Source organism: Aspergillus stella-maris (genome assembly GCF_047715825.1).
Source record: "Aspergillus stella-maris strain CBS 113639 unplaced genomic scaffold BDV14scaffold_29, whole genome shotgun sequence".
Taxonomy (NCBI): domain Eukaryota; kingdom Fungi; phylum Ascomycota; class Eurotiomycetes; order Eurotiales; family Aspergillaceae; genus Aspergillus; species Aspergillus stella-maris.
This window is the reverse complement of record NW_027396823.1, coordinates 148948-174901: the sequence shown is the minus strand read 5'-3', so window position 1 is coordinate 174901 and position 25954 is coordinate 148948. Positions and strand designations below refer to the sequence as shown.

The 25954-nt window shown below is 51.4% G+C and overlaps 12 protein-coding genes across 12 annotated transcripts; 6 read left to right on the top strand and 6 right to left on the bottom strand.

The window, feature by feature from the left end:
• Positions 1-68: 68 nt before the first annotated feature.
• BDV14DRAFT_173923 (uncharacterized protein) lies at positions 69-2881 on the bottom strand. The gene is made up of 6 exons (XM_073768812.1): positions 2657-2881; positions 2532-2600; positions 2452-2485; positions 1042-2397; positions 571-992; positions 69-510 (listed from the first exon to the last, which is right to left on the bottom strand). Exons 1-6 carry the CDS (start codon positions 2741-2743, stop codon positions 136-138), a joined length of 2343 nt encoding a protein of 780 aa, XP_073627866.1. The 5' UTR covers positions 2744-2881; the 3' UTR covers positions 69-135.
• Positions 2882-3759: 878 nt separating this feature from the next.
• On the top strand, positions 3760-6202 carry BDV14DRAFT_200443 (serine/threonine-protein kinase; the record flags this gene model as incomplete). Its single annotated transcript, XM_073773504.1, has 3 exons — positions 3760-4160; positions 4208-5031; positions 5076-6202. The coding sequence occupies 3 exons, from the start codon at positions 3760-3762 to the stop codon at positions 6200-6202; spliced, it is 2352 nt and encodes a 783-aa protein (XP_073627865.1).
• A 435-nt stretch (positions 6203-6637) lies between these two features.
• Positions 6638-8179, top strand: BDV14DRAFT_200442 (bZIP transcription factor; the record flags this gene model as incomplete). Its single annotated transcript, XM_073773503.1, has 4 exons — positions 6638-7540; positions 7607-7656; positions 7705-7755; positions 7819-8179. 4 exons carry the CDS (start codon positions 6638-6640, stop codon positions 8177-8179), a joined length of 1365 nt encoding a protein of 454 aa, XP_073627864.1.
• A 299-nt stretch (positions 8180-8478) lies between these two features.
• BDV14DRAFT_208971 (uncharacterized protein) lies at positions 8479-9654 on the bottom strand (the record flags this gene model as incomplete). The annotated part of the gene is made up of 1 exon (XM_073775532.1): positions 8479-9654. The coding sequence occupies one exon, from the start codon at positions 9652-9654 to the stop codon at positions 8479-8481; it is 1176 nt and encodes a 391-aa protein (XP_073627863.1).
• A 1530-nt stretch (positions 9655-11184) lies between these two features.
• BDV14DRAFT_189946 (uncharacterized protein) lies at positions 11185-12406 on the bottom strand (the record flags this gene model as incomplete). Its single annotated transcript, XM_073771277.1, has 3 exons — positions 11185-11341; positions 11406-11872; positions 11927-12406. 3 exons carry the CDS (start codon positions 12404-12406, stop codon positions 11185-11187), a joined length of 1104 nt encoding a protein of 367 aa, XP_073627862.1.
• Positions 12407-12664: 258 nt separating this feature from the next.
• Positions 12665-13473, top strand: BDV14DRAFT_64022 (uncharacterized protein). Its single transcript, XM_073777203.1, has one exon. It carries the CDS (start codon positions 12874-12876, stop codon positions 13303-13305), a length of 432 nt encoding a protein of 143 aa, XP_073627861.1. The 5' UTR covers positions 12665-12873; the 3' UTR covers positions 13306-13473.
• Positions 13139-13980, top strand: BDV14DRAFT_64017 (uncharacterized protein). The gene has a single exon (XM_073777202.1). The coding sequence runs from the start codon at positions 13417-13419 to the stop codon at positions 13861-13863; it is 447 nt and encodes a 148-aa protein (XP_073627860.1). The 5' UTR covers positions 13139-13416; the 3' UTR covers positions 13864-13980.
• A 636-nt stretch (positions 13981-14616) lies between these two features.
• Positions 14617-15837, top strand: BDV14DRAFT_208967 (glycosyltransferase family 32 protein; the record flags this gene model as incomplete). The annotated part of the gene is made up of 2 exons (XM_073775531.1): positions 14617-15113; positions 15164-15837. The coding sequence occupies 2 exons, from the start codon at positions 14617-14619 to the stop codon at positions 15822-15824; spliced, it is 1158 nt and encodes a 385-aa protein (XP_073627859.1). The 3' UTR covers positions 15825-15837.
• A 333-nt stretch (positions 15838-16170) lies between these two features.
• BDV14DRAFT_200437 (triose-phosphate transporter family-domain-containing protein) lies at positions 16171-17922 on the top strand (the record flags this gene model as incomplete). The annotated part of the gene is made up of 6 exons (XM_073773502.1): positions 16171-16244; positions 16315-16382; positions 16449-16454; positions 16521-16753; positions 16848-17582; positions 17650-17922. The coding sequence occupies 6 exons, from the start codon at positions 16171-16173 to the stop codon at positions 17920-17922; spliced, it is 1389 nt and encodes a 462-aa protein (XP_073627858.1).
• Positions 17923-18518: 596 nt separating this feature from the next.
• Positions 18519-20255, bottom strand: BDV14DRAFT_64001 (phosphoesterase superfamily protein). Its single transcript, XM_073777201.1, has 2 exons — positions 19472-20255; positions 18519-19427 (listed from the first exon to the last, which is right to left on the bottom strand). The coding sequence occupies exons 1-2, from the start codon at positions 20033-20035 to the stop codon at positions 18621-18623; spliced, it is 1371 nt and encodes a 456-aa protein (XP_073627857.1). The 5' UTR covers positions 20036-20255; the 3' UTR covers positions 18519-18620.
• Positions 20256-21639: 1384 nt separating this feature from the next.
• BDV14DRAFT_63998 (uncharacterized protein) lies at positions 21640-23006 on the bottom strand. Its single transcript, XM_073777200.1, has 2 exons — positions 22171-23006; positions 21640-22122 (listed from the first exon to the last, which is right to left on the bottom strand). Exons 1-2 carry the CDS (start codon positions 22730-22732, stop codon positions 21875-21877), a joined length of 810 nt encoding a protein of 269 aa, XP_073627856.1. The 5' UTR covers positions 22733-23006; the 3' UTR covers positions 21640-21874.
• A 1040-nt stretch (positions 23007-24046) lies between these two features.
• On the bottom strand, positions 24047-25847 carry BDV14DRAFT_63973 (uncharacterized protein). The gene is made up of 2 exons (XM_073777199.1): positions 25495-25847; positions 24047-25431 (listed from the first exon to the last, which is right to left on the bottom strand). The coding sequence occupies exons 1-2, from the start codon at positions 25709-25711 to the stop codon at positions 24365-24367; spliced, it is 1284 nt and encodes a 427-aa protein (XP_073627855.1). The 5' UTR covers positions 25712-25847; the 3' UTR covers positions 24047-24364.
• Between the last annotated feature and the right edge of the window lie 107 nt (positions 25848-25954).

Here is a 25954-nt window from a genome sequence, read left to right as displayed (position 1 = left end):
ACTCACCTTTAGTACTTCAGAATGGAGTGCGTAGATACAGAATTCGATCATGGTAAGTTCGTTAAGATTCCTGTATCTGTACAGTATAGATATACACATACATAGCTACACCACCAACACCAACTGACCTCTTTCTTAACTCCCCCACTCCGGTCCAGAATTCCCCTTGCCACTAATAACGCCCGTTGTCTGTCCCAATAAACTCCCTCCACCCCTCTCCTGCATCTCCTGTACCTGCTCAGAATATTGCCCCTGACTCCCCTTCTCGGCATCACTATTATCAAATGACGAAACCTGGTAGTCGAAGACATTGACTTTGGACGCGGGGACATCTTCACCGGCGCCAGTTTCGCCCAGGGAGGGCGACGGGTGCGTTGGGTTGGTCCATCCTGACTGCGGCCATTCGTTGTCGCTATCGTCGTTTGCGGGGTTGTGTGGTTGTTGATTGGAGGTAGATTCCCATTCTTCGAGTTCGGAGGCGAAGAAGGCGTTGTCTGTGTTCACGAAGGTCTGGACAATGACCTTGTTAGCTGGAACTATAACTAGGGTTGGTGAGGAGGTGGAAGCTACCTGAAGCGCAGAAGGCGCAGCCTCCTCTTTATAGCTCATCGCATTGGCATTCGCATAAATGAGCGTAACAGTCTTCGACTCTTCCCTTGCCGCACGAAGAACTTCGACCTCACGGACTTTCCTTGCCGTATACCCGATGACATCTGTGTCCTTTGGCGGAGGCGCATGTCTCGTCTGCGCTTGACGCGCCTTTGCATCGTCAACTGAGAAACTGAGGCGCCACCATTGGTACTCTGTTGGGTTGGGATCAGATTCAGTGGGAGGGTTGCGGCGGAGAACGTAGGTTACGTGGGGTTCTGTGCAGACGCCGCGGAGGGTGTATTTGTGGACAGGGGGTTCGCCGGGGGTATCTGATGGCTCGGTGAGGTATTTGGAGTAGCTTCGTAGGGTTTCTTCGGCTTCGCGTTGGCGGGTTTCGAGTTCTAAACAGTCAGCAAAGTTATAAGTGGAACTTTATGATGGAAGGCATACCCTTGAGCTTGTCCTCTATCTTTCGCGAGATCTCTTTCAATTGCGATGCTAGTTGCTGTGCACTATTTGTTTCTGCGGATTCAGATTCTGAAGCAAGCGCCACTGCAGCATCCGCGGCCTTTTCAAGCACAATTCGAGAAGGAATCCCGGGTGTAGCCTTTGGCACAGATATTCGGTCCATGAGGTTCTGTAGCTTGAGGACATCTTCGCGGATTTCTAGTCTCTGCAGCCGGTATTCACGCGCAATGTCTCTGCAACTAGCAAGATATCGATCAGGGTAAAATGTGGCCGGGACCTTGACATCAACTGCATTGGCCGTGTGAGCAGCATCTAGTTGCATCGTCAGAACATCCGCGACATGCTCCAGCCATACGTCGTCAAGCTCTTCTCCTAAGCTGTCTGCCCACATCGTACCGTCCAGCACATCGTACAGCGTCTGGCCGTGGACTGGCTCGACAGTCGGCTCTAGGGTGAAGAACTCTTTGTCAATTGGCGACTCGAACTCGTTCACTGCCATATTCTCGTCCAATTGCGGCGGCTGTTTATATGCCATTGATGAGAAGACAGTGGTCAGTGGATTTCCAGAGTCCGCTCGGACAGCCGCTTCCTGCCAGCTTTCCAGAAACTTGCAAACGTTGTTCTCGGAACTGTATGTCGACATGCTTCTCAGGCCGGCCAGGGCATCGGCGCTGCCGAATGCGCGGTTCGTGGAGTCGAGGAATGCAATGATCCGTTGAGACTCATATATGATATCATCCCAGTCGGTATCGTCGTACTGCGCTTGATCGATGGTGACTACCTTTGGAAGGGTTATAGGTTGACCATTCCACCATTGTGCGTCTTTGCCGTAGTTGGACAGGACATTGTTCCGCAGCAACAGAGCCTCTCGAGCAAGCGGTATTGAATGAAGGATCGTCAATAATCCATGCAGATGTAAGCTGTCCTGTGACGGGCGGATGAATGGCGGCTCTTCGGCTTGCTTCTTGCGGTCTATTGGGTCCGGACTGATCACAATCTCGCGCGCGCTGGAGTTGAACAACGTCATAGCCCAGTCACCTTGATCATAGTTATCTCGCGTCGCAGGGCCAAACTTTTGATTTGAACTTGTAACGCCAGTCTCTTGCTGCCCGAGATTCGGGTTCAATGACATAGCGACAGCTTGTTGGAGCTGTTGCTCCTCTTGCTCCGCCAACGTCAAGCCATTGTTCGAGGCCGCTTTGTTATCCCGTGCCGGCGGTGGAGGCGGAAGCTGTGTCGCGGGAGGCGCATCTTTTGTATTTGAGGTCGATGGAGGGCGCGAAGGGGGTATGAGGGTCGGCGAAGCCGGGACGGCGTCAGAATGCTCTATTTGGTATGCTGTTGCGATGTTAGCAGTGTTACTTTAATTGGAAGCCAATCCGGAGTGCGAACCCGAGACACCCGCCTGATTCTGATATGCTGAAGCCTAGAACAGTCAGCCTGGTTCATCGCGGAACACCGAGGTGGTATACCTGTGTATGCGGGCCGGTAGGGTCTTCGAAGTAGGCGTTGATGGCTTTGTTCGAGTCAAGATCGTTTGCCTAGAGTCAGGTCAAGTTAGCACCAGTTAGCGCAGTAGTTTATATTAGTAGCGCACCTTCAAAAAGCTTATGGCTTGCTCGCGGGAAGTATTTGTGATGCTGGTGAAGCTGGTAATAGCTTCTTCTGACGGTTCCGACGTCATTTCGGAGCTTCTGCCAGCGAGGCAGCACGTTCAGCCGACTCAAGGACAGCAGCACTGGGATAGTAGGATGATGAAAGGAAATAGGAGACTGAAGACGAAAGAAAGTAAAGGCACGCAGCCTAGGAGACAAGAAGCGGTAACAGAGGCTCAGACAGCGGGATTAGGTAGCGGAGATAACCTGCGCATTGAGCTCCCCCACCACATGACGCCAAGAAGCCCCTCTTAAAAGTACCTATATCTAAGGTAGGTAGTGTTCTAGAGTACCTGTCTTTCAGGAAAGAGGAAATATAAGGTACCTGAATATTTAAATTAACTAATTGAGAAGCATCGCTATATGACTATCCTGTTGTCCCTGTTATAGTGGGGGGCTCTAGAGTACTCTGTATAGACATGTATGCGTGGCCTTGGTGAAAGAGCAGATAACTGGATAAATCCTGAAGTATACGAATACCGAATACGTGTGCACCGTTGAAGATTGACCTCAGACCATACAGAAAACAGCGTAGTTGTAGGTGTGCTATGACAATGACGGGATGGATTGCCGCTCCGGACTCGCTCGGCTGGCTTGACCTCTTCTGCTTCTCTTCTTGTCCCTCTCCATTCTCCAGTCCTTTGACCCTTTTCTCCAGATCTTCTCCAACCCCAGCCCATCCAGTCCGTCTTTCTCTATCCCTGCCAACTCCTCGGCATTATCGATTCTCCGCATCAGAAATCGAGATTGACCCGCCAACCTCTGAGCCCAGAACCCACTCCGCGCGCAGAGATCGTCTCGGCCACCTCAGACGAACATGAACTGACTCGTCCGACACCGACTCCCACTACCGGGTTTCCCCTCTTTCGAATTGAACAAAAAATATCTGTGAATTCCAGGTCTCCAAGGGTGGAAAATTCAGGGCACCGAATTAAACTCCAGCTAGGGCTCCAGGCGGAGTTGCGGATTCACTCACGTCACGTTGACTCCTCCACATCACCTCCGCCGAGAAGAATCCGACGACAGACATCCTCCGTCCCTCAGGATGGCTGCTGCCTTTGATGACGAGGACCTTTCGGTTTCTCTCCCCGCTGTCGAATGCGACCGACCTCGCGACCGTCCTAATGAATCTAAACCCTCCACACCTCAACACCAGTCGGCAATGAACGTGCCCCCGCCGCGACCGACCGGGAAAACCGACGACGCTTCTACGCAGTCTCCGGCTACAACAAGGGATATGCAGCGATTGGATCAGTATCACACAATCAAGGTCCTCGGTGAGGGCTCCTTCGGAAAGGTCAAACTGGCGATTCACCAGCCCAGTGGTCGCCAGGTTGCCTTGAAGATCATCTCTCGCCGCAAGCTGCTCTCCCGGGACATGATCGGTCGAGTCGAGCGAGAGATTCAATACCTTCAGCTACTCCGACACCCTCACATTATAAAACTGTACGTCAACTTTCCAATTGGTTCGTTAGCACATACTGACTGTCTAGGTACACTGTCATTTCGACCAAAACGGATATTGTTATGGTACTGGAATATGCGGAACGAGAGCTGTTCGACTACTTGGTCAAGCGAGGCCGATGCAACGATGCCGAAGCCCGCAAATTCTTCCAGCAAATCATCTGCGCCGTCGAATACTGCCACCGTCACAAGATTGTCCACCGAGACCTCAAGCCCGAGAACCTCCTCATTGACCGGAACAAGAACGTCAAGATTGCCGATTTCGGTCTGAGTAACATCATGACGGACGGGAACTTTCTCAAGACCAGCTGTGGAAGCCCCAACTATGCGGCTCCCGAAGTCATCTCTGGCAAGCTGTATGCCGGTCCGGAGGTCGATGTCTGGAGTTGCGGGGTTATCCTGTATGTACTGCTGGTGGGACGGCTTCCGTTCGATGATGATTACATCCCGGCACTTTTTAAGAAAATTGCCGCGGGCAACTTCCACATGCCCACCTACATATCATCCGGGGCAGCTCGGTTAATTCGCTCGATGCTGCAAGTGCATCCAGTACATCGGATAACGATTGAAGATATCCGCAATGACCCTTGGTTCCTCCAAGACCTGCCCACGTACCTGCAACCTCCACCGGAGGAGTTCATCGCGACCGACAAGGCGGTTGATCCGCGCAAGATCGCTGGCGGGAAGCCGCAGGCCATCCAAAACAAGATCAGCCAAGTCGCCATCTCCAAGCTCGAGCGGAGTATGGGATATGGACGTGATGATATCGAAGATGCGCTGAAGCACCCAGAGCCTAGTGCCATCAAAGATGCATTCTTTATTATCGTGGAGAACGAGATGATGCAGACAAACTGTAAGGGATTTACTACTTACAAAGACAATTGCTAACGTTGACAGCACCGACTGAGGACACTATGATGAATCCTTCATCTGTACCCCCACCTCCTACTGCCAACCGTCCAGGTGTCTCCGGTCGACCCACAACACCTCACCAAGGCACACAGTCTCTTCCAACGCGGACCCGGTCCGGATCTCAGCGGCCCATGTCTGGCCCTGCGGATACCGACGATGCAGAGGTGCCTCGAGTCAGCCATGTCCGGATTTTACCCACTAGTCTACCTTACGTCCATGATCAGCTCATGGAACAGCGTGAGCGTGAGCGCGAACGGGCACTTGAAGACCTGCAAGAGAAGGAAGCTCAGGGGCGATTAGACGAGGACGACCCTACCAAAGCTGCTCGGTCTCCAGAGGAGCAGGAAGCGACTGCCAGGGCGTTGAAACCTCATTCGCGGAGCATTATTGACTTTGACAAGCTTCGGTTTGAGCCGCCCGAGCACCGGGGCGCCGCGTCTCAGCCGAAACGGCCGCGAAAATGGCAGTTTGGTATTCGTTCTCGCAACCAACCGTACGAAGCCATACTATATCTGTACAGAGCTATTGCAGCACAGGGCGGCATCTGGGAAGTGCAGCCCGCGGAGTCAGGTACCCCTATGCCCGACTTGGATCCCGCCGAACGCCCGTTGCAAAACAAGTACCCACACCTACCATCAGATCATTACATTCCCAAAGACCTCTGGTTCATCCGCGCACGTCTTCTAAAGCAGAACGTCAAAGCCCCAGGCCTCTCATCTAGCATGCACAGCAGCCGCAGCGACCTTGAAGAGATGCGGCGCCGCTTCAACCTCCCCGGCAATGCCACCCACGCAGACATCGACAAGGCAGCCGCAGCCGGCGAAACAACAACCACGTCGGGTCCATCATCAGCAACACGCGACTTTTCCATCTCCCGTATGTCTTACGGTGTGTGGGTGTTCTTGGATATCCAACTCTACCAGCTGGAAGAGAACAACTACATGGTTGATTTCAAGTGCGACGGGTACCAGAATGTCATCCGCGCGGAGGGCAATGCAGAGTGGCATCCCATCAGCAAGCGATTCCGCAACAAGGAGAAGGAGGTGTCGAGTCCGTATCCGTTCTTGGACGTTGCGTCGGATCTGGTTGCTCAATTGGCTGTCGCCAGCTAGATGCCTAAGATGGGTATTTGACCGGAGGTTTGGTGGATATAAGGCGTTTGGAGTATACATACTGTCTGCATTAGGATTGTTTAGCGAGCATTGATCTAAAAGGTCTGATATATGAAATGTAATAAGTAGCTGATAGTCAATGAACCTTAACTTTAGATATTGAGCCAGCTAAGCTACAGTATAGAGTAATAGTATAACATGCCAAGCCCACCCCCTAACCATCCCAATCGAGCTAAGGGAGCAAAACGCGGGCACCAATCAAACCATCCCAGATTCCTCACGAATCACATGTCAGTTCGCCCTGAACGCCATGTGCTCGTTACCTACCATTACCAATTTACCTACGCAACTGCGTCACACAGCAACATTCCATATCTGTACCTGCCATTCACTCAACCCATCTAATGACCCGGAAAGCCCTGTTCATACACAAAAATGGAATCAACATCAACATCAACATCCTCGCGCCAGAGCGCAGGCGCAGCCACAGGCGCACCCTCAACAACAAACACCAATACAACCAGCAACAGCAACACAAGTAACAAACTAAGCACAGCCGAACGCAAACGGCTCACAGATCGCAAAGCCCAGCGGCAGCGCCGCGAGCGCATAAAAAGCTATATCGCGCGGCTAGAGAAAACGCTTGAGGATCTAACCGCTGTGTCGGGGAATGGTATGGAGGCTACCCTGCTGAAGCAGTTGGAGCAGCAGCGGCTGAAGACGGAGCGATTGACGGGGGTTATTAATCATATTCAGGGGGTGTTGGAGGAGACGAGGAGGGAGGGGAGTTTAGGTGTTGGGGTTGAGGGGGGGTCGACTTCGCCTCTTGTTTTGCAGGATGGCCTTGGGGATGGGGATGGGGCTTTACTGGGGGCGTCTGGAAGGTTGCGGTTGGAGAGGGAGGAGGTGCAGCGGGCTTCGGATGGCAATGGCAATGGCAATGCTCATGCGCGTCAACAGTCACAAGCACAATCGCAAGCTCAGTCACAGTCGCAACAACAACAAGCGCCATTTACGATAAGCGCAGACCTTTCAACGCGGATTTCATTAAACAGCCAGAACCCGCGCAATAGCGGAACGCGGAATTACTTCCAGGTCGTCAACGAGTCTATATCCGATGTATCCGAGGAGCAAGATGCGATTCTCCCATCAACAGCAGCAGAGGATGATGATATTGCGATTCGCGCGATCTTGTTCGGGTGGGATTCGATTCGGAGTGATGGGCGGCGGCTGGATAGGGTTTGGGGACTGTTGCAGGCGCTTGATCAGGGGATTTTCTCGGAGACGGGGATGGTTGAGCGGGTTGCTGTGTTGAGGTTGATGAGGTCTATGATCAAGGTGTGTTTATTAGCCCACATGAAAGGGAAGGAGGTGGGGGGGAGATATAGAAGCTAACTTATACAGTGGAATATCTCACCCAGAGAACATACGATTCCATCATTTATGTTTCCAACGTGAGCCCCCTCTCGCCTCCTGGACAGCCAATATTGACGTATAAACAGAGTAACCCAAAGCATGGTCCCCCACGCCCCCATAATCGACTTCTTCGCATGGTAACCCTCACCAACCCACCCACATCCCTATCCCCAGCAACACAACTAAAACCAAGAATACAGGCCCAACCTCCGCGATCACCTCATAGTCTCCGGCATAACAAACATAACCGAAACAACGGCCGCGCTATACGTCTCTCAAATCCGGCTAAAATGGCCCTACTCACTTCGGGACACCTGCAAGCTCAACGTCGCCGAAAACAAGTACCGCTTTTCAAGCGAATTCGACGCCGCGTACTACGATCTGCAGTCGTGGACGATAGGATCGCCGCAGCTGCAGATGCTTATTGAGAATGGGCCGGCGGCGGGCATGGCGGGGTTTGATGCGGCGAGTGTGGTGCATTTGCAAGGGCAGGGTCAGGGGAGTGAAGAGGGGGACGGAAGTTATTGGGATCGGTTGTTGGATAGTTGTGATCAGATGTAATTTACCTTGATAATATACCCTTGCTGTGCTTATATGATCATATTAGGAAAGCGCGAGACCTTGGAATGGGTCCAGCCCAGGGAGGAGCAACCGACCCATCGCACCTGCCCTATACCGCGAACCCAGCCAACAAAAAGGGAAGGCACGATTTCTAAGCAGGACATAACAGGAAGGAACGACCAAGTCCCGTCCACTTGAGACCAGAAACGGCAGGCACGACTATTGATTGCTAAGCAGATCAGAGCAGGAAGTAGCGACCTATCCCTATACCTATACCTTCAGCCCAGTAGTAGTACCCATCACCGTCCCAAAGCAAACGGACACCCCAGAACAGCACCCCCTCCCAGCCGCGCATACTCGCCCATCTTCTCCGCGTGAAGCAGAACATCACCCCTACTCCTCCCTCTAAACTCCTTCGGCCCAAGTTCCTCAGGCAAATAACCCTGGCTTTCCCACTCGACACCAGGAACGGGTCTCCCCATGAACAAGTTCAAGCCCAGCACTTTGCGTAAGAGGCTGGTCCAGGTAGATTCGGACACGTACCAGGGTTCAAAAGCCCATTTTGAGCGACGGATTCGGCCGGTCACAGGGTCGGGGTTGCTGGTGACTGAGAGTGGGCTTAGGCGCGGTGGGAGGAGGGTGGCGTTTATGTAGGAGCGCGTGTATAGTATCCCGTTGACGAGGGTTGATACCCAGGAGGGTGGATCAGATAGACCTAGTGCGGCCCTAACATCCTTCTCTAAAAGAGAAGCGATGATGGCCCTTCCAAACCCCCTCATGAAACTCGGTAAAGACCTCATATAAAGATCCATCGTCGCGTCCAGACATTTGACGTTGTTCTCGGAATATACCATCTCCCTCTTCTCGAAATCTGCCGCCCAAAGAACCAATTCATCTAGTGTTCGGGGAAGAGAACGAATCCCCATCCTCATACCAACCTCCCTCCAATACACAAACACTGCTACCCTCTCAAACTCAAGTAACGGCCTCGTTTCAAACCGGTTGATCCAACAAATCGGCCCAAGAACATTCAACGCAAGCGTATGAATCATCTCCTCATTGCCAATCCTATTCCCGTATTGCGCATGAATCCAATTCAATTTCGCCAATGTCTTCAATCCACGCTCACTATCCACCCCACTGCTAAGTATCTCAGAGAAGAAAATAGCCGTATCTTCAACTCTCTTCCCCACGCCGGACTTGGTAGATAGGCGGCGCGTGGAAACCAGGAGGTTTGTGCCTGAGGCGATGGAGTAGGATTTGATAAGGGCGATTTGGCCTGATAGGGCGAAGGAGAGGGGGTATGATTTTGTTAGTAAGGTGAGGAGGATGGAGTGGGATTCGGAGAGGGTCATGGTGTAGGGGTTTGAGAGGAGGTGGGTGTATTTTTTGCGGTGGGTTGTTAGGGTATAGTGGTGGAGGAGGGAGATTGTTAGGAGGAAGATTGGTAAGAGGAGAGCTAGAAGGAGATACATGTTGATTGTTTGGTTAGGGCTTCTGAGTACTGGGAAAGGGACTCAGAGTAGGAGTGATGTGGGAGGGAGGATTGTTGGGAGACGAAGTGAGAGAAATATGTACATTTATGCGCTGTGTCAGTGGCGAGGAGTCAGCTACCTATACGATGCCATGGGTGCGGGGATGTCTTGATTTTATGCAGCGAAGAACAGTAAAGTATCCGAGGTCGAATATCCGAGGGTCAATGACTGGTCATAGCGGAAGATTGGTTACTTCTGCATGCTGCAGCCAACAAATAGAATGAGTGATGTGGCGCGGAAGCTGCATAGTTGTATACATTGTACTACAACTATCACCATCCCGAACCAAGCGTAAACTATTCATGACGACTAATTTCTAAGAGGCTTTGAGCTGCATCCTCTGCTTGGGATATCTCTATTGCGTTCTGACCAGCGGCTTCTGCAACTTCGGCGTGCATTCTCCTCACCAACTCGTCCTTTGCCCATTCAATCTCTCTTTCCGACTGCCCCTCATATATGCTGTTGATCTCATCGCGGAACTCTATATACTTCACCTTCATATCCAAAGCTCTATTGGCCCCAAGCTTAATGATATCAAAACGCAACGTTTGCCAAAGCCGCAGCTGATATTCGAATCCAATGTTCGGCGCAATTATATCTCTAGAGGAGCGAGCCATCTCCAAGGCCCTGTGGTAGGGGACCCACAAGGCGCGCATTACTGTTTAGTGAAGCTTCGTTAGCTATCTCTTGTCAAGTATGTCTCTCTTTACTAGACTAGCGGGTCATGAGAAAGAGAAGAGAGGAACAAACAATAAGCAACAACCACAGCTCCAGACCGCGAAATTCCTCTTTTGCAATGAACGAGAACACGACCCTTTCTATGGCCCAGTGCGCCCGCGTATCTATCCATTGGATGCGGGCCAAAATTCTGAGGTTGAGAGGGACTGGGAAATGTATGCGAATTTGGCTCATTAAGACCATCCCAGATACACCCGAGGATCTTTTGTAGATGCTGCAAAAGGTTCGTCGTTGGGTCGTCTTTAATGTCGAACTCTCGAAGTTTGATCTGGACTTGTCCGTCTATGTTCACACAGCCCAGGGCGTTCGAAACTTGGCCTGGTCTGATGCGCGCGATTTCTTCCCAGCTGACGAGGGAGATAATTTGCGAGATGCAATGTTGGTCGAGCAGAGATCTGTCTAATGCTGAATCGAAGCTGGGTAAGCGGATGTTAGTGAGAATTTCTCTAGTTGGCTCACTGTCTGTAGCAGTAGTAGGTAGGTAGTCAGTAAGGGCTAGGCTGGACTTACTCTGAGATGTAAAGGCCGCGTATTGCGTCGATAGGATACAGGGCTCTCCCTGTCATGACAGGCAGGCTATAGACTAAGGATAGCCAATAGAAGGTACAGGAGGATATAAGAACAAGAATTAGATTATGAATGAAATTAAGAACATGATTATCGTGGCACGTCTTTCTGTCGTTATGTCCCGCCCCGACCTGAGTAGGTAGCTATCAACCAACCCGCACCTGCCTATACAAGACTACTTTCTTCAGCCTTAGACCCAGTGACCCGAACAAACTTTTCCTTCGCATGTTCTGTAATATCCTCCGGTAGAACCTTCATCAACCCATCCCACATCGACTCCCGTAACCCAACCGCATTGCTCGTTTTCGCCGCCGCAGTCGTTCTATCATCAACAGTCAGCCAATACCCTCACCTCGAATCGCAAAGCAAAAGGAAGCATAACACACCGTCTAAAACCCCCATCGGACCAGAACCCCCCATGCCCACCCTCCCCACCCATCCGAACAAGGGCCTCCAGATTCTGCGCAGCGCCCTGCTCAGCAGTCCGGCAGACACTCTTCTCAATCAACCCCGCAACAAACTTATGGCTGAATCCACGGAACATTCCTGTGCGCGTGAAATTCGATGATGCAGATGATACCAGAACCTTCTTCGGGCCCAGGCGCGATGAAAGCTCTTTTGTCCAGAGGACGAGAAGCAGTTTGCTTATGTGGTAGCGCATCCAAGGTTTGTATGCGGTGGGGTCATTGAGTGCGTCGAGTAGAGAGGTAAGATTGTCCTGGCGAGGACTCGACCACCCGTGGGCTTCTGAGGAGATGAAGAGGAGGCGGCTGGGCGAGTTGTCTTTGGAGGGGGCGTTTTGTAGCAGGGGGAGGAGTAGGAGGGATAGGGCTGCTGTACTAATGAAGTTGACCTACCACCTGTTAGTCCAACACATCAAATACGTTATAGAAACGGTGTATCAAACCTGAGTCGTCTCCTCCATACCCGTCTTACATCTCCCAAACTCGGCACAATAAACACCCGCATTCAACACCACCGCATCCAAAAACCCATACACTTTCTTCATCCCCTCCCCAAACGCCCTAACAGAGCCATAATCCCCCATATCCAAAGTCAAAACATCAACGCTCGTCATCCCATCCACCCCTTCCGCCTCTTCAATCTCCCTTTTGAGCACCATCGCTTTCTCCTTACTCCGCGCCGTAAGAACAAGTTTACATCCAACCCGCGCAAGAGCTTTCGCACACTCAAATCCACATCCGCTCGTTGCGCCTGTTATGAGGACGGTCTTTCCCGTGAAAAGGGCAAGGTTGACTGAGGATATGGGGATGTTGGGCGTTGTGAGGAGGCGGATGAGAGTGCGGAGGGGGGAGTCTGGGTTTGTGAGGGAGAAGGCGTAGGGGTTTTGGAGGGAGAAGGGGAGGATGTGTAGGGTTGAGGGCATGGTGGTTGTGTATTGGCATTCAAGATTTGATTCAGAAGGGGAGTAAGGTGGTGGGAGATGAAGAGAGGGAAGAATGGACGAGGTTAAAGAGGGTCTATTAGAGCAGAGGTAGATAAGGTTGGGTTAGGGCCAGATGGGATCGAGAGGGGAGACATGACGGGATGGTACTTGTGTTACTACCAAGCGCGGCCAGATCCTTCGCAACCCTAAGTGTTACTCTGGCCATACCTTGCTTTCCTTCACTTTGTTTGCGGTTCTATAGTCTGGTTGACTTTATGCTAGTGGAAGTTTATAGATATACTCGACTGTAATTGGCCAGAGCATAAGACGAACCGCAGCTTTTGACCGCGCGAACTAAGTTGGTCCCAGCCCACGATCTCGGGTCCAAATCTCCAAATCTCTGTCCGGTTCTGGCTCCATCGAAAATCTTCTTATCGAGATCCTTCGCTTCCATTCACTACACTAACATGTCCTACCAACTCTCCGTCTCGATTCATGGCCCTGGAGAGACGTCGCACGCCCACTGGGGCTTCACGATCCACACCCTCGGCCAGGAATTCGGCGACCTTTTACACGTCCGCCTCATCACAACCACCCGCTTCCAATTCGAAAACCGCAGTGGTCATGGTCTCACCGAGCAGGATGCATGGGGCTTAGCACCGATAACACTGCTAGACAGTGCTCAGCGCGCCACGGTGGTCGAGATCCTAGAAGCCGAGGAACCACCGACTGGCGGAAAAGACTGCCAGGATTGGATCGTCGATGCACTTGTTGAGCTAGAAGTCGCAGAGCTCGTCGAGCCTGGGACGGCTGAAACTTGGGCCGCCAGGAGGGGGAAGGAAACAGTTGCTGTGAGGGGCGAGGTTGGCGAGGGCTGGGTGGCGCTTAATGGGAGGTGATCATTGAGCTTTAGCGCTGGCGTCGGGAGGCTGCAGATTTCCTGTTTTTGCGTCTTCCTGAACTCTACTTTGACTCAGGCCGATACTCGCTGGCTTTCAAATAACTTCGCCATGTATCAACTGTCCATCTCGATCCACGGCCCCGGTACAGTCGAGAGAGCTCACTGGGGTTTTGTCATCCACCAACCGCCGAACATAATCGGAGATCTCCTGCACGTCTTGGAGATCGACCGATCAACAAACTGGTTCGAATTTGAGACCCGCGACGCGCATGATATCACCTCGCAAGATGCATGGAGTTTGGCCAAAATAGCAAACATAAATCAGTCGCAGCGGTCAGCTGTGGCTGCAGTACTGGAAAACGAAGCACCGCCTCGAGGTGGGACTAAGCGGTGTCAAGACTGGGTGGTGGATGCTTTGATCTCTCTTGAAGTCGACGAACTGGTCAAAGGTGGCACATCGCAAGACTGGGCAAGGAGGATTGGAATGGCGACCAGCGAAATCAAGCGTCAGGTTGGGGTGGACTGGACGTCGTTGAACGGGCGATTGAATGATTAGAGCTATCGCAAAACATACAGCCTTCTCCAAAGACGATTCTAGTCGAAGAAGATCCCAACTTTGCGGATATTAAACGTTGAACGGATTTAAGTGCTCTTCGTTACTCGGTTAGGCACATGCCCGGCACTGTGTCCTCCATCGCTCTACCTTTTGCCTTTACTATTTCTTTCAGTGTAATTCCTGGAGAGATGCCATTGTTATCGAGGAAAGAGCGACCAGCTCAAAGACCACCGTCACTCTTTCTTTGCCTGTTCTATATACCGGTCGCTCCTTCCCTCGTTGGCTTGATGCGTACTTTGACACCTTCCTCCAAGCATACCATGTGTTGTATATATCTGCAAATCTACTGTATTTAGTATACAACCAGCGCCACCTATTTTCCAAGGCACTGAAAGCACTGAGATTGAGCGTTGTTTGTTTATTTCTTTTATTTTATCGACGACAAAACAAGTCGCGAAGGGCAGGTTTGCCGGGTCAGGGTTGTATTTCCGCATCCGGCAACCAGACCACCAGACCCTGATTCTCAACAACTCAACCATGTATTTGACGTTTGCGGTGCAGTTACAATATGCTTTACTGATCTACATTCCACAATGTTCTCGGAAAGTTGCAGCAGCACGCGACAGCCACCCCCGCACTGCAAGGTATACACCCTGTCGCCCAAGATCTAATCATCAGCCCTACATTCTCTCGCCATCTCACCACCATCGGTCAGGTAAAGCAAGGGGGCTCTACAAGATGATCACCGACTCTATGCCGTCCTCCAAGACGGGCCATTTCCTCACGCATACCCTGCGCCGGCGCACCATTCTCATTGTCTTTCTGGCCATAACCCTAATCCTTCTATACCCGCTCGGCTCGCCATTCCTTCTACCAGCGCCCGCGACACCATTAAGTCCATCTTCACCATTTGCCGACTCACCACTCTCACCAACTCCTGAAAAGTCCAAAGACATCTCCGCTTACGATCTGCTCTCCCGCCCCGTAACAAGCGACTTAGCCACCATCCCGAAAATCATCCATCAAACATGGTTTCCCGCAGGCACAAACATGTCCGACTCTGCGAAGCAATGGGTCGAGACGGTCAAATCTCACCACCCTGACTGGGAATATGTCCTCTGGGATGATGAGAGCGATGAGATGCTTGTCAAGAAGCATTTTCCTTGGTTCCTTGAGACATACAAGTCTCTGCCAAAGGAAATAAATCGCGCGGACATGGCGAGAAACTTTTACATGTTCCTCTTCGGAGGGTAAGCCCTTTTCCACTCTCTCAGGCTGCATTGGATACTAACAATAACAGAATGTACGCGGACGTCGACACAGAAGCTCTCCGCCCCGTGAACTCGCTCTTCGTATCCCACGACGTCGCCCTAGCACCACACCTCGAAATCCTCTCCTCCAACGCTGCCGCATCATCCACCCGAAAAGTGCAACGCGCATTCATGGGCCGCATGGCACACACCCTCGACCCCGAAGGCCTCGGCGCGATCCCAAACGGCTGGATGGCCTCACCACCCGGCCACCCCTTCTGGCTCCTCCCCGTCCTCTCCGTCCTCTCAAACCCAAAAGGCGACGGCAGCGTCGAAGGCATGACAGGCCCCGGTATTCTAGGTCCGTTGATAAAACAATACTTCAACGGGCGCCGAAACGGCGAGGCCGAGGCCGCGAGTCTACGCCGGCAACTGTGCAAGCGGGTTCAAGGCATCCAGCCATCCTGGGACCTTTTCTGTCCCGAGCATAGTCCTGAAGATGGGATTGCAGGGAATGAATTGAAACATTCTCTTGTTCTTTTGCCCCGGGAACAGATTTACCCGTTTAGTTGGGTTGATGATGGCGATGTTAAGAGTTGTCTTGGGTCGAAGGGGAACAGTCAGCTTTTTGATCCGGATGCTTGTAAGAGGCGTATGGACGTTGATGCGTGGCCGAGTTATTTTATTACTTATTGTACGCATACGTGGTGATTTAGCATAGAACAACACTAGATTTGAATTGAAATTGAGGCTTAGTTTATTCTATAACGTTCTGCTCTATGCAAGCTTACCATAAATAAAGCGGATAAAATAAATATAGACCAGTCCACTCGTCATTGTACGTAAGGCACTCTGCAGCCGCCGCATTAGGAGTCCTGCACTACCTGTAACAAAGGGTTGCATTGGCTGTGGGTATACTGCAGTTGCATCTCCCTCTGGACCAGAACCGAGAACCAAGAACCAAGAACCAAGACTTCCCCGCCGGTTAGAAAGTGCTTTAAGTATTATTGAAGGTACGTAGCGAGCTGTTGAGTTGGGAGTTCTAAATTGATTCAACATGTACGCCAAATCTACCAATTCGGGTCCGAGCGAGAAGGGGAAGGGAGTTTGGGGTATTGTTTTCTGCACGCTGTACGCCATGCAGTCCTTTTCCAACAAGGTGATGGAAAATTGGGAATATTTGCTAATTGAACATGTACAGAAACTGGATCTTCTGGTCGAATCTCACGATTCTATTTAATAAGTGGATATTAGAGAGCACGCCTTTTCGTATGTTCCCCAACTCCAAACCCTAACTTCCATTTCTCCAACTAGCTACTAACGATCGAAACACAGGATACCGTACGCCCTCCACCCCATCCTCCTTCAAAAATCCCAGAGCGCAATAACTAATCATATGAATAAAAGCAATCCTCCTAACAACATGGCACCTCACATTCGCAACAATCTGCACCCAATTCCTCTCCCGGATATGCCCATCCACCTTCACCTCGCCAAAGTCCGATCCAAACTCAATTAAAATGACACCAACACTGTACATAACTAAAATCGCACCGATTGCGCTTCTTTACAGCGGGAGTCTTGTGTGCTCGAATATGGCGTATGTTTACTTGAATGTGGGGTTTGTTCAGATGTTGAAGGTGCCTTTCCCCCGCCTCTTTTCAACCTTTCTACTGTTTCTCTCACGAGAAAGCGGGCCCATGCTAATGCTAATATGAATTGTGTATTTTGTAGGCCTCCGGCCCTGTCATAACGCTACTAACAGGCTATCTTTACGGCGTGACAAGCCTAACTACATCAAAACTTATAAACGTCGGTGTGATAGCGGCGAGTGTGGCGCTTACGGTTGTCAGCGAGATACGGTTTAGTTGGGTTGGTGTTGCGGTTCAGATTTTATCGCTTGTTTGTGATGCGTTGAGACTTGTTCTTTTGGAGGTTCTTACTGGGTCTGGTGGGAAGGGGAAGAAAGAGAAGGCAAGGAGAGAGGTCGATGAAGAGGCCTCGTCATCCCTCGCGGAGAGGGAACGCCTAAGCCTAAGCCTAAGCCTAAGCTATGAAGATAAGAATTCGATGCGCACCGAGTCAGACTCGGATTCGGCCCGCCTTGGGCTCATTGAGAAGGACTGTTTCGATGAACATGCCGACGACGATGAGAACTCACACTCCCAAACGTTCAACAAAAGGGAGAACCAGAATTTGGGACTTGCAAAGATGGATCCGCTTTTGAGCCTCTATTACACGGCGCCCATTTGTGCGTTGTTAAATGGGGTTCTGGCGTGGCGGGCGGAGGTTTATCCACTCTTGCACTCTTCATCGCCGTCTCAAGCCGAAACTGCCAGCAGCAGCAGCAGCGGTGGAAGTGGAAGTGGAAGTGGTAGTCTGATGGGAATTATTTTGGAAACCGGGGTTGGAGTATTACTCCTAAACGCAATCGTGGGATTCATGCTGAACGTTGCTGTTTTCACACTGGTATGTCCTTGTGCTTCGCACGTCTCTTCCAGCCCTAACAAGCCACGTAACTAATGAACGTGTCTAGATCGGCAAAACATCCGGACTAACAATGACACTCGTCTCCATCCCCAAGAACATTCTGCTTATCCTGGCCTCAGTGGTTCTCTTCGGGACGCAGGTTTCTCTGCTTCAGGGGGTCGGGTATGCCGGTGCTCTTGTTGGGTTAGTTGTTTATGCTGGCGGCGGAAGCTACGTCTCTGGTCTTCTGACTGGGTTCAAGAGGAGGATTGGATTGGAAAGAAGAGGGAGGTATGAGAGGTTGGATAGTGAGGGGAGGAAGAAGGAGTCTGTGTTTTAAATGGGCTCATTCGACAAGGGCCATACCCTACAAGGCGTCCGGGTCAACTAAAATCACCTAGGCAGGGAACCTAGCGTGGAGGGACGGTAAAGAAGTCATGAGAGATAGAAAAGTGGCATCAGGACTCCACAGGTTCAATAGCGTTGCGGGATGAAGGATGGGAAGCATGATAGGTATCTAATGTATAATAACATGACTAGAATAAATATGAACCAGAACATTGCAAAATGACATTGACTATTGACATATACACCTTGTCTAATGGTCAGTAAATCTTGGTTCTCGCTGTCCATAGCGGAGATTACGGCGTCAATAACCGATGTATCTATAATAGGAGATAGGAAGGAACCAACTTTTCATCGCTCCTTCCGCTCTAGAAATCCCGAACTGGTTCTGAATAAGGAAGGTACGGCTCTAGCTGAGGAAGGTGCGATGCGCGTCAGCTTGGGTTACAAACGAGGAAGGAACGATCGTTGACCTCACCTGCCGGGTCTCAGGGCAAGTGCACCACTCTCCCGTCTGTGGATCAGTACGGTCACCAGAATGTAGCGTGGTCAGAGTCAAAAATAGATTTTAGGATATTGAGTGGGTTTATATTTTTTTTTACTATATCTGTCATACACCATTTATTGTCATAACCACATTATATAACCATCAGTCTCTAAGTCAAACAGATATAGATATCTACTAGATCTAGTCTAGAGCATCTTCCTAAAAGCCACAGCCTCAGGCAAAACCTCAATCGTATCCTCCCTCTTTAACCCCGTAATCAAATGCTCGAAACTAGGCGCATGCTCAACCCTTGGCGTAAACGGTTCAAAGTCCCAGAGATACCCAAGCGTACGCAAAATACTCGTAGCAGAGTACGAAACTTCACTGCCTGCCTCATTCGTGCCCTTTTGCTCGATAGCTGCTTTCTGGACCCAGGGGGATATCAGGAGGGTAGGGATCCGTCCGCCCAATCGGTCAAAGGGGAACGTGTAGTTTTCGCCATTCGGGGTTTCGAGTGTGAATGTTAAATTGTCGGGGCGGGGGGCGAGGGGCGCTGGGATGTGGTCGTGGAATCCGCCTGATTCATCAAATGTCAAGACGAAGAGGGTTTTTTCCCATTGTGGGGAGGCGCGGAGGGCATCGTACACGCTCTTAATGAATGTTTCGCCGTCCGAAATAAGACCGCTGGGATGCATGGATGTTGTGCCTACGCCGCAGCACGAGGGATTCAAGTATGTCAGGTCCGCAAGGGCGCCGTTGGCGGCGTCATCATAGAATTGGGCTAATGGTACAATTTTGTCCTCGTTTCCTGTGTCGTAGGTCCAGCTGAAGAAGCCTGCGTCTGGGCCGGTGCCGCCGTCGGGGTCGACGTAGTTGATCCAGGTGCGGTTTGTCTCGGTGAGTTGTTGGAAGATGGAGCGGTTGGGGAACTCGTGGTTGTCGAAGCCGGCGTCGTTGAGGCCGTGGCCGTGGGATGTTCCTGAGACTAGAGCCGCGCGGTTGGGGTTGGTGTTCTATTCTGTCAGTACTTGGTATTATAGAGCTTAGGGTAACATACTCCGGGAATATCCGAGTGCCAGTGGTTGAAGGTCAGATAGTTCTGAACCAACGATGTGAGAACAGGAACCTGCTCTTCTGTATAGTAATGCATGACCTGGGTAACAAGGTCCGTCTTGTTCGCTTCAGCCTCATAAAGCCTCATCTGCTCGTGCGCGAAACCCTTGTTCGTGGCCTTGAGCTTCCCACTGGCAATGTCGTCATTTCTCGGCACATATTCGCCGTAGAACTGGATGTTGTTGCCGTAGATAGCATGGTCGGGGTCATTGATAACACTGTCGAAGCTCTTTGCCGCCGTGCAAGCCTGGCCCTCTGAGGGGTCGGTCAGGTTGAACGGGTTGCAAAAGGGTCCAGACTGAAGAGGGTTCTCAAGACCAGCGAGTGTTTGGCCGCCGAGGATGTTGTCAAAGGAGCGGTTCTCCATGACCAGGATGACTACATTCTTGATGTGCTGCTTGAGGTTGTTGATTGCGCGGGTGGAGTGAGCCTGGTGGCCAGAGCCTGTTGGAACAGCCACCGCCACGGCGGCGAAGGAGATGAGGCCGAAGTATGCGCTGAGATGCATTGTGCTTTTGAACTGGGGTTGTCTGCTGCTTCTTCTTCCTTTTCTCGAGAAGTGTCTGTCTCTTTATAGCTTGCCGCTGCATGGGCAGGTGCCTTACTCCAACCACGTGCGGCATCTTGAACCTGTGATGCATCGCCCGCACTCGCCTGGCACCTCCTTGCCTGATAAAGGTCTGACGACGCTGATCATGACGGTCTCGATGTCGTTGGGTGGACGATGGGGTGGGCGTGGAGGCGTCGGCAGGACGGCAGGTAAAATGGCCAAAAGTAAGTAAGCGACGCCCAATAAAAGACAAGTTGAAGTGCACGCGTGCAGCGAATGTACCTGCGGGGAGAGGACATTCTACTATGAACCAAGCAACAACAAGCAAGAACAAGAGGCCTTGGCTGGATCTGGCCTGGGGTGGAGAGCTGCAGCTGTGCGTGCCGAGGAACTGCAGACTCATTGGTTGGGGCAGATGGACAGTGCCTGGGGGTGTTTTAATGGACATCTTGTTATTGGGCCGTTGGAGTGATCAGCGGTGATCCAGAAGAACATCAGGATGCAACTTGGAGCTTGGATATAGACTGGACTTGCCAGGAACCAACAGAGTCTGCGACCGTGGGACATCCCACGCTGGTCCATGGATGGCGCCGCCCTCCAAAGTCTATCCAGCCACCTCCGAGGGCCTTGATTGTGTTCTACTGACGAGAAACTACAGAAAATTTCAGCGACCAAAAACAAGCAGGACTCCCCGCAGTCGAAAGACCGTCGCGTACGTCGCGAAGACTCCGAACTGTTCGAGCCGTCCGCCCACGCAATGGCGACGCTATTCCCAGTCAAAGGACTGGACCCGGCGGGACAAAGAAGGCTATAACCAGTCTAGAAGAAACCTGAACGCTTGCAACGGAAAGTCACAGTAACTCGATTTCCAAGTCAATGCAAAGCTCAAAGCTCAAGCTCGAACAATCGACTGTCTCTCGATGACAGCGACCCCTCGTACCGTGCACCGGTGTTGAAAATGATGTTGTCCTATCTCCATGGTAGAGAAAGCCAATTGGCTTCAGAGCCACCGGTACGCAGGAATTTTGCTTGTAACTCCTGCTCTAAGGTATCTGAAGTCTATACACACCATCATGGCAGGAGCGACCCAGTCCCCGTCCCCAGTACGTGCCTTCCCAAAAAAAGCACGGCTTACGAATCACTGAAAGCAGCACTTCCTGAGGAAGGAGCGATGGAAGTTCCGATCCCCAGCGGAAATTGGTTGCGGGAGGCAATGAGGTTGGGGGGGCAGAGAGAGCCTGGATCGGGTAGGCAGGCCAAGTCGAAGAACTGGGCGGGGACCGGGAAATTGATACCAGTGAACCAGTCTTTCGAGTTCGAAGTATGACGATGTGGCTTTGAAGCTAGATGGGACGAGTAGTACAAATGAGATGTAAGACGTAAAAAGGTAACAAGGTAGAATAACAATAAATTGCTCGATGCATGAATGTATAATCAGTACCTAACTCCATAGATGCAACTATATACAACGATTATATATTGGCTTCTCGAGGATAGCCCTGCTTCAAGCAGTCGGCGCGTCGTTCTGCAGTTCTGTGACTTTGCAGCGACCAAAGCCCTGCTGAGCAGACGACCTTTTATCTAGGTCGTTAGTCTGAGCGAGTGAGAGCATCGTATTCTGAGATGCCATTTATGCCAGCATCGACTTTGTTGTCGAGCGGCGCGTGGAACCATCGTTTCACGTCCATTGTGTCGACAATTTCATCGATGGACAGATTGGTTCGCTTTCGCAGTTTTATGTAGTAAACATGCTTCGCTTCGTAGTCATAACAGGAATCAAATATCAGAATTCAGCGATCAATCGTCGCTCGATGATGTTCCTGGTGAGGGTGCCTGAGCACAGACGAGTTCGATCTGAATGTCATGTGGGCTCTGCGCGGGTGTGGTGCCATAGGCCGGTGTTCGGTTAATTATTCCTACGGCGACTTGCTCCGCTTGCTCGGCAGCGGTCATGTTGTCAATAAACCATGTCGACCATGGGGCGTCACTGTTTCCAGTAGTTTTGATGATTGCGGTTTTGTCGTCTTCATTTTCCATCGCGAATTCTGTATCATGTTAGAAACCATTCAAGTAGCCAAAGGCGTCGTACTCACGCTCAACTGGAAAACGCTGGACATCAAACAACGGCGGCGGGCAATTTGATACAACCGGCGGATGGTCGCGGAATGAACCTATAACCGTGCTCAGAGGGTCGGTATAAGCCTCTCCGCTAGCAACCAGCTTGTATATAGTCTCCTGCAAAAACGACTTCAGGTTCGCCGAGCAATCGGACCCCCAAACACCGTCACACCCATTGTTAGCGCCCGACGGCGTGCCCGTAAGATTACCAATTCGCACAGCGATCTCCGACGTCCGGTTGAGATCAATGACAGAATTGTTGACATATGCTTCATATCCAATCCAGAACCCGGCCTTGGTCATCGGCTGTTGACCCTTGCCTCGAGCGTCGGCATCGAAAGCGTAATAGAAGTTGATTGATTCGAGGAAAAGAGGAGGAAAGGTGAAAGAGATGGCGGTTTGAGCGAGCGGATCGACGCACCCACTATCCCAAAAGCTACACACATCCGCGGTCGCAGGGGCGTAAAACGTCGATAATAGCATGAGCAGAAATAAGTACGGTCGGTGCATCGACCATGATGTGAAAAGGGCGGCCATTGTAGGAGCAGTCGTCTAGCAACTGCCTGTAGGCTCACTGATGCCGGGAAAGCCTAGACAAACAGCATCCTACTGCGACGGGGGTATCGGAGCGATAAATGCGATCCAAACGACGAGAATTACAGCCAGTATATTTCCCCCGTTCAACAAAATAAACCGATCCGTCGACGAGGTTGCACGAGATAAGGCCAGCGGATGGCTTCGAGGTCGGTTGTATGCGAAGTTAGGCGCCCGAGCGTCTGATTTAGTACAAAACCCGCCCTTTCGATCGGTGGGAGGAAATCAATCCAAGAGACGAATGCAATCGCTCTACCCCATGAAAGGGCGAGAAGTCGAGAGTCGCGCGAGAAAAAGGTGGGAGGGAGTTCGGCGGAAGTGAAAGGGGATAGGGATGGGCCAGTATCAAGGGCGACGGCGGAAGCGAGGAGAAAAGGCCGAGGGTGAGGAGAAGACGGAGCGAGGGAAGAAGGGAAGAGCCAGAAGACAACAACAACAACAGAACGGAGAAAGGCCGGCCTGAAAGAGCGAGGAGTCGGTATGATGAACAGTCAACAAGGCTGGAGGTCAGACAGCAAGTGAAAGTTGGTTTGGTCTGGTCGGCTGTAGGGCCTGGCGGTGGTGCAGCATTCAAAGAGTGGAAGAGTGGAAGAGTGGTTGCAGTAAACACCTAGCGCTCTCCTGGTGTGCTTGGCAGAGCCCCTGATTGGGCCCCTCCGCATCGTCCCCTCCGAATCAGGCAGGTGCGGGTGGGCCGAACTTCCAGGGTCATCCCAGCCAACCACTCGCCGGCCTGCTTCGGGTAGCGCTGCTTCAGCGAGAAGAGATTTGAGACATTCCACTACAGCCGGCCTTTAGGAGGCAATCGCGGAGCAAGTTGGTCTGTGAGTTTATACTACTATGTCTCAGTTGCCTCTCTAATCTTCAATTCTGTTCAAAGTCCATACTCTATCACTCTGTTCAATTGCAGAATGCCATCCCAATGATCTCTCAGCGATAGTGCCCTGAATCAGGGTGGCGTTCTTGGCGACTATCAGCCCCCACTTGGTGCCCCCCTAGCTGCTCATTGGTCCCTTCAGGGTCCTTGCGGAAAAAAACATTCTCGCTGACCTCATCTTATTCGGCGTGGAATGTGTGCCTGTCGATGACGCAATGAGTCATGTCGCATCTCCCGCAGCTCTTAACAGCTGTTGGTCATCAACTCGTGATCAGCACACCAGAGCCCTTGAACAGGTCGATCACTGATCATCTCTGCTCTTGTTGATTGGAGATTTGGAGTATAGAATTGAATTGCGACAGCGCATGGCCAGATGAAACAGAGGGCAGCATGCCGGTGTAGTAGACTGAAGTATATCCACTTGGGAAGTCTGCTGCCTTGTTTTTTTTGATTGGGTTATCTACAACTAGACTAGCTGCGAGCTACTTAGAAATCAGAGGAGTCGAGGTCTTGGGTCTTGGGAGCACGGACTGGAGTTTCCGGTTAAACGGTAAAGAGGGAATTGCGCCGATAAGGCTGAGTATCTCCAGGGTTTCATGTGATCATATTGTTGACATTTGTAGGGGTGTGCAATGTACATGGAATATAAGAATACAGAGTCTGTGGTAACCAGCAGAAGCTGTGACAATGTGCTTTCTTTAGTCCTTCGACTTCTCTTTGGCGGTCTTTCTAGTCTTTTGACCTTTGGTGCTCTCTTTGGCGTGATTTGTCGACTGGTGCCCGAAGTGATAGTCCTTCATGCACTTGTTCTCTAGCCGCGTAGAGTGATCTTTAAGGACTGTCAGACACTCGTTCACCTCGTTAACCCATTTGAGAAGGTCTCCCAAGTCGACAGTTTCATCCTCCTCTTGCGGATCTTTGTAGACCTCTCGTGGATCTTTGTAGACCCATTGTAAATACTTCATCAATTCTCGGTTCACGTTTGCATTCGTCTGAGCGACCACCCGTCGTATAGTCTGAACATCCGCTGCCTCCTCACGGTTTAAGCCCGGCATAGCAGGCGCCTGGTCCAACCGGCGATACCTCTCCAGATACAGAATCTTTTTCACAGCTACAATAAGATGGAAAATGCGCAGATCGTGAGCTCTCAGCCACATGGCATTCTCCAAGGTAGCACCACTGTGGCCATACACGACATCAACGGCTTCCGCGAGGCCAGCGAACTTCGATCTTGAATCAGGGTCGCTCGGTACAGGAGCAACATTATCGCGCCAATTCATTGCGGGTAGAATGATTTTTTTGCCGTGATCATGGCCTTCGCCGTTGGGCCCAAACCCGTGTCTAGGGTTATAGACCTTGTACTTCCACGCAAAGTACCATCTTCGCGGAGGTGGGTGTAATTTGTCGATCACGCTCTGCTCGGCGTTTAAACCTGGTGTTGCAGCAAACCTGAGAGCTGTAAACCACCCAATGCTTTTCCCGTGTTCAATGATCTCACGCAGACGCCGAAGCTTGAGTAATGTCGCCTTGATGTCATCGAGCTCGGTTGGCACATCGAGGTGTGGCTTGATATCCCACGACAAAGTAACATCCTCGTTTAATTTTCTCTTGGGTAGTTTCAAGTCGGTAGGTGGTTTGGGATCCACCAGTGGTTTTGTTTTCCTGGGCCTTCGGCGCGGTTTAAGCTCCAGGTTGATGTTCGCAAGTACTTGATCGACGGGGACGACGCTGCGTTTTCGTCGAAAACAAGATGTTTGGCCTTGCGCTAAACTAATTAGCCGTTAAACGATTGATAGTACGCAGTCAATTGAGCTGGTGGGAAGCACACCTTGCTCCGGCCGGTCATCGCTGATTACTTCCTCGAAGAAGTCCATTGACGAGTAGTTTTTCCGCAGATTGGGTCGGTTGACTTTGAAAGTGTTGGAGACGCCATCAGTGAGCGCAGGCCGGCTCAAGAATCGGAAGGCGCAGGCGGACAGGCCGCGAGCCGTCGGTTCGGAGGAGTATAGTGGCCGCAGCTTGCTTGCAAGCATCGTGTTGATCATCTAATTATCGTATACATCTAGCCGGCTTGCCCTGGTAGCGAGTGCAATATCGCGCCACTCGACGTGGGGACAGAGGTTTGAAGTCGTCGAAGAAGCTCGAAAGATTATCTGATGGACGACCGAGGCCGCGGAGACTAGTCTCGCTTACTCAGCATGCGGCCCTTCGTTCAAGAAACTCGCCCATTAATCATGGAAACGTTGCGATAGAAAGTGAGAATTGCCAAAGACAAGTACAAAGAACTT

Excerpts from the sequence above, each read along its gene's own strand:
- BDV14DRAFT_173923 (XM_073768812.1), bottom strand. The coding sequence starts at position 2,743 with ATGACGTCGGAACCGTCAGAAGAAGCTATTACCAGCTTCACCAGCATC. Across the intron at positions 2,486-2,531 it reads CTACCGGCCCGCATACACAG|GCTTCAGCATATCAGAATCA; the intron begins GTATACCACCTC and ends TGACTGTTCTAG. Across the intron at positions 2,398-2,451 it reads GAATCAGGCGGGTGTCTCGG|CATACCAAATAGAGCATTCT; the intron begins GTTCGCACTCCG and ends ACATCGCAACAG.
- BDV14DRAFT_64022 (XM_073777203.1), top strand. The coding sequence starts at position 12,874 with ATGTCCTACCAACTCTCCGTCTCGATTCATGGCCCTGGAGAGACGTCG.
- BDV14DRAFT_64017 (XM_073777202.1), top strand. The coding sequence starts at position 13,417 with ATGTATCAACTGTCCATCTCGATCCACGGCCCCGGTACAGTCGAGAGA.
- BDV14DRAFT_64001 (XM_073777201.1), bottom strand. The coding sequence starts at position 20,035 with ATGCATCTCAGCGCATACTTCGGCCTCATCTCCTTCGCCGCCGTGGCG. Across the intron at positions 19,428-19,471 it reads GGCACTCGGATATTCCCGGA|AACACCAACCCCAACCGCGC; the intron begins GTATGTTACCCT and ends CTGACAGAATAG.
- BDV14DRAFT_63998 (XM_073777200.1), bottom strand. The coding sequence starts at position 22,732 with ATGGCCGCCCTTTTCACATCATGGTCGATGCACCGACCGTACTTATTT. Across the intron at positions 22,123-22,170 it reads CCAGCGTTTTCCAGTTGAGC|AATTCGCGATGGAAAATGAA; the intron begins GTGAGTACGACG and ends AACATGATACAG.
- BDV14DRAFT_63973 (XM_073777199.1), bottom strand. The coding sequence starts at position 25,711 with ATGATCAACACGATGCTTGCAAGCAAGCTGCGGCCACTATACTCCTCC. Across the intron at positions 25,432-25,494 it reads CGATGACCGGCCGGAGCAAG|CGCAAGGCCAAACATCTTGT; the intron begins GTGTGCTTCCCA and ends TAATTAGTTTAG.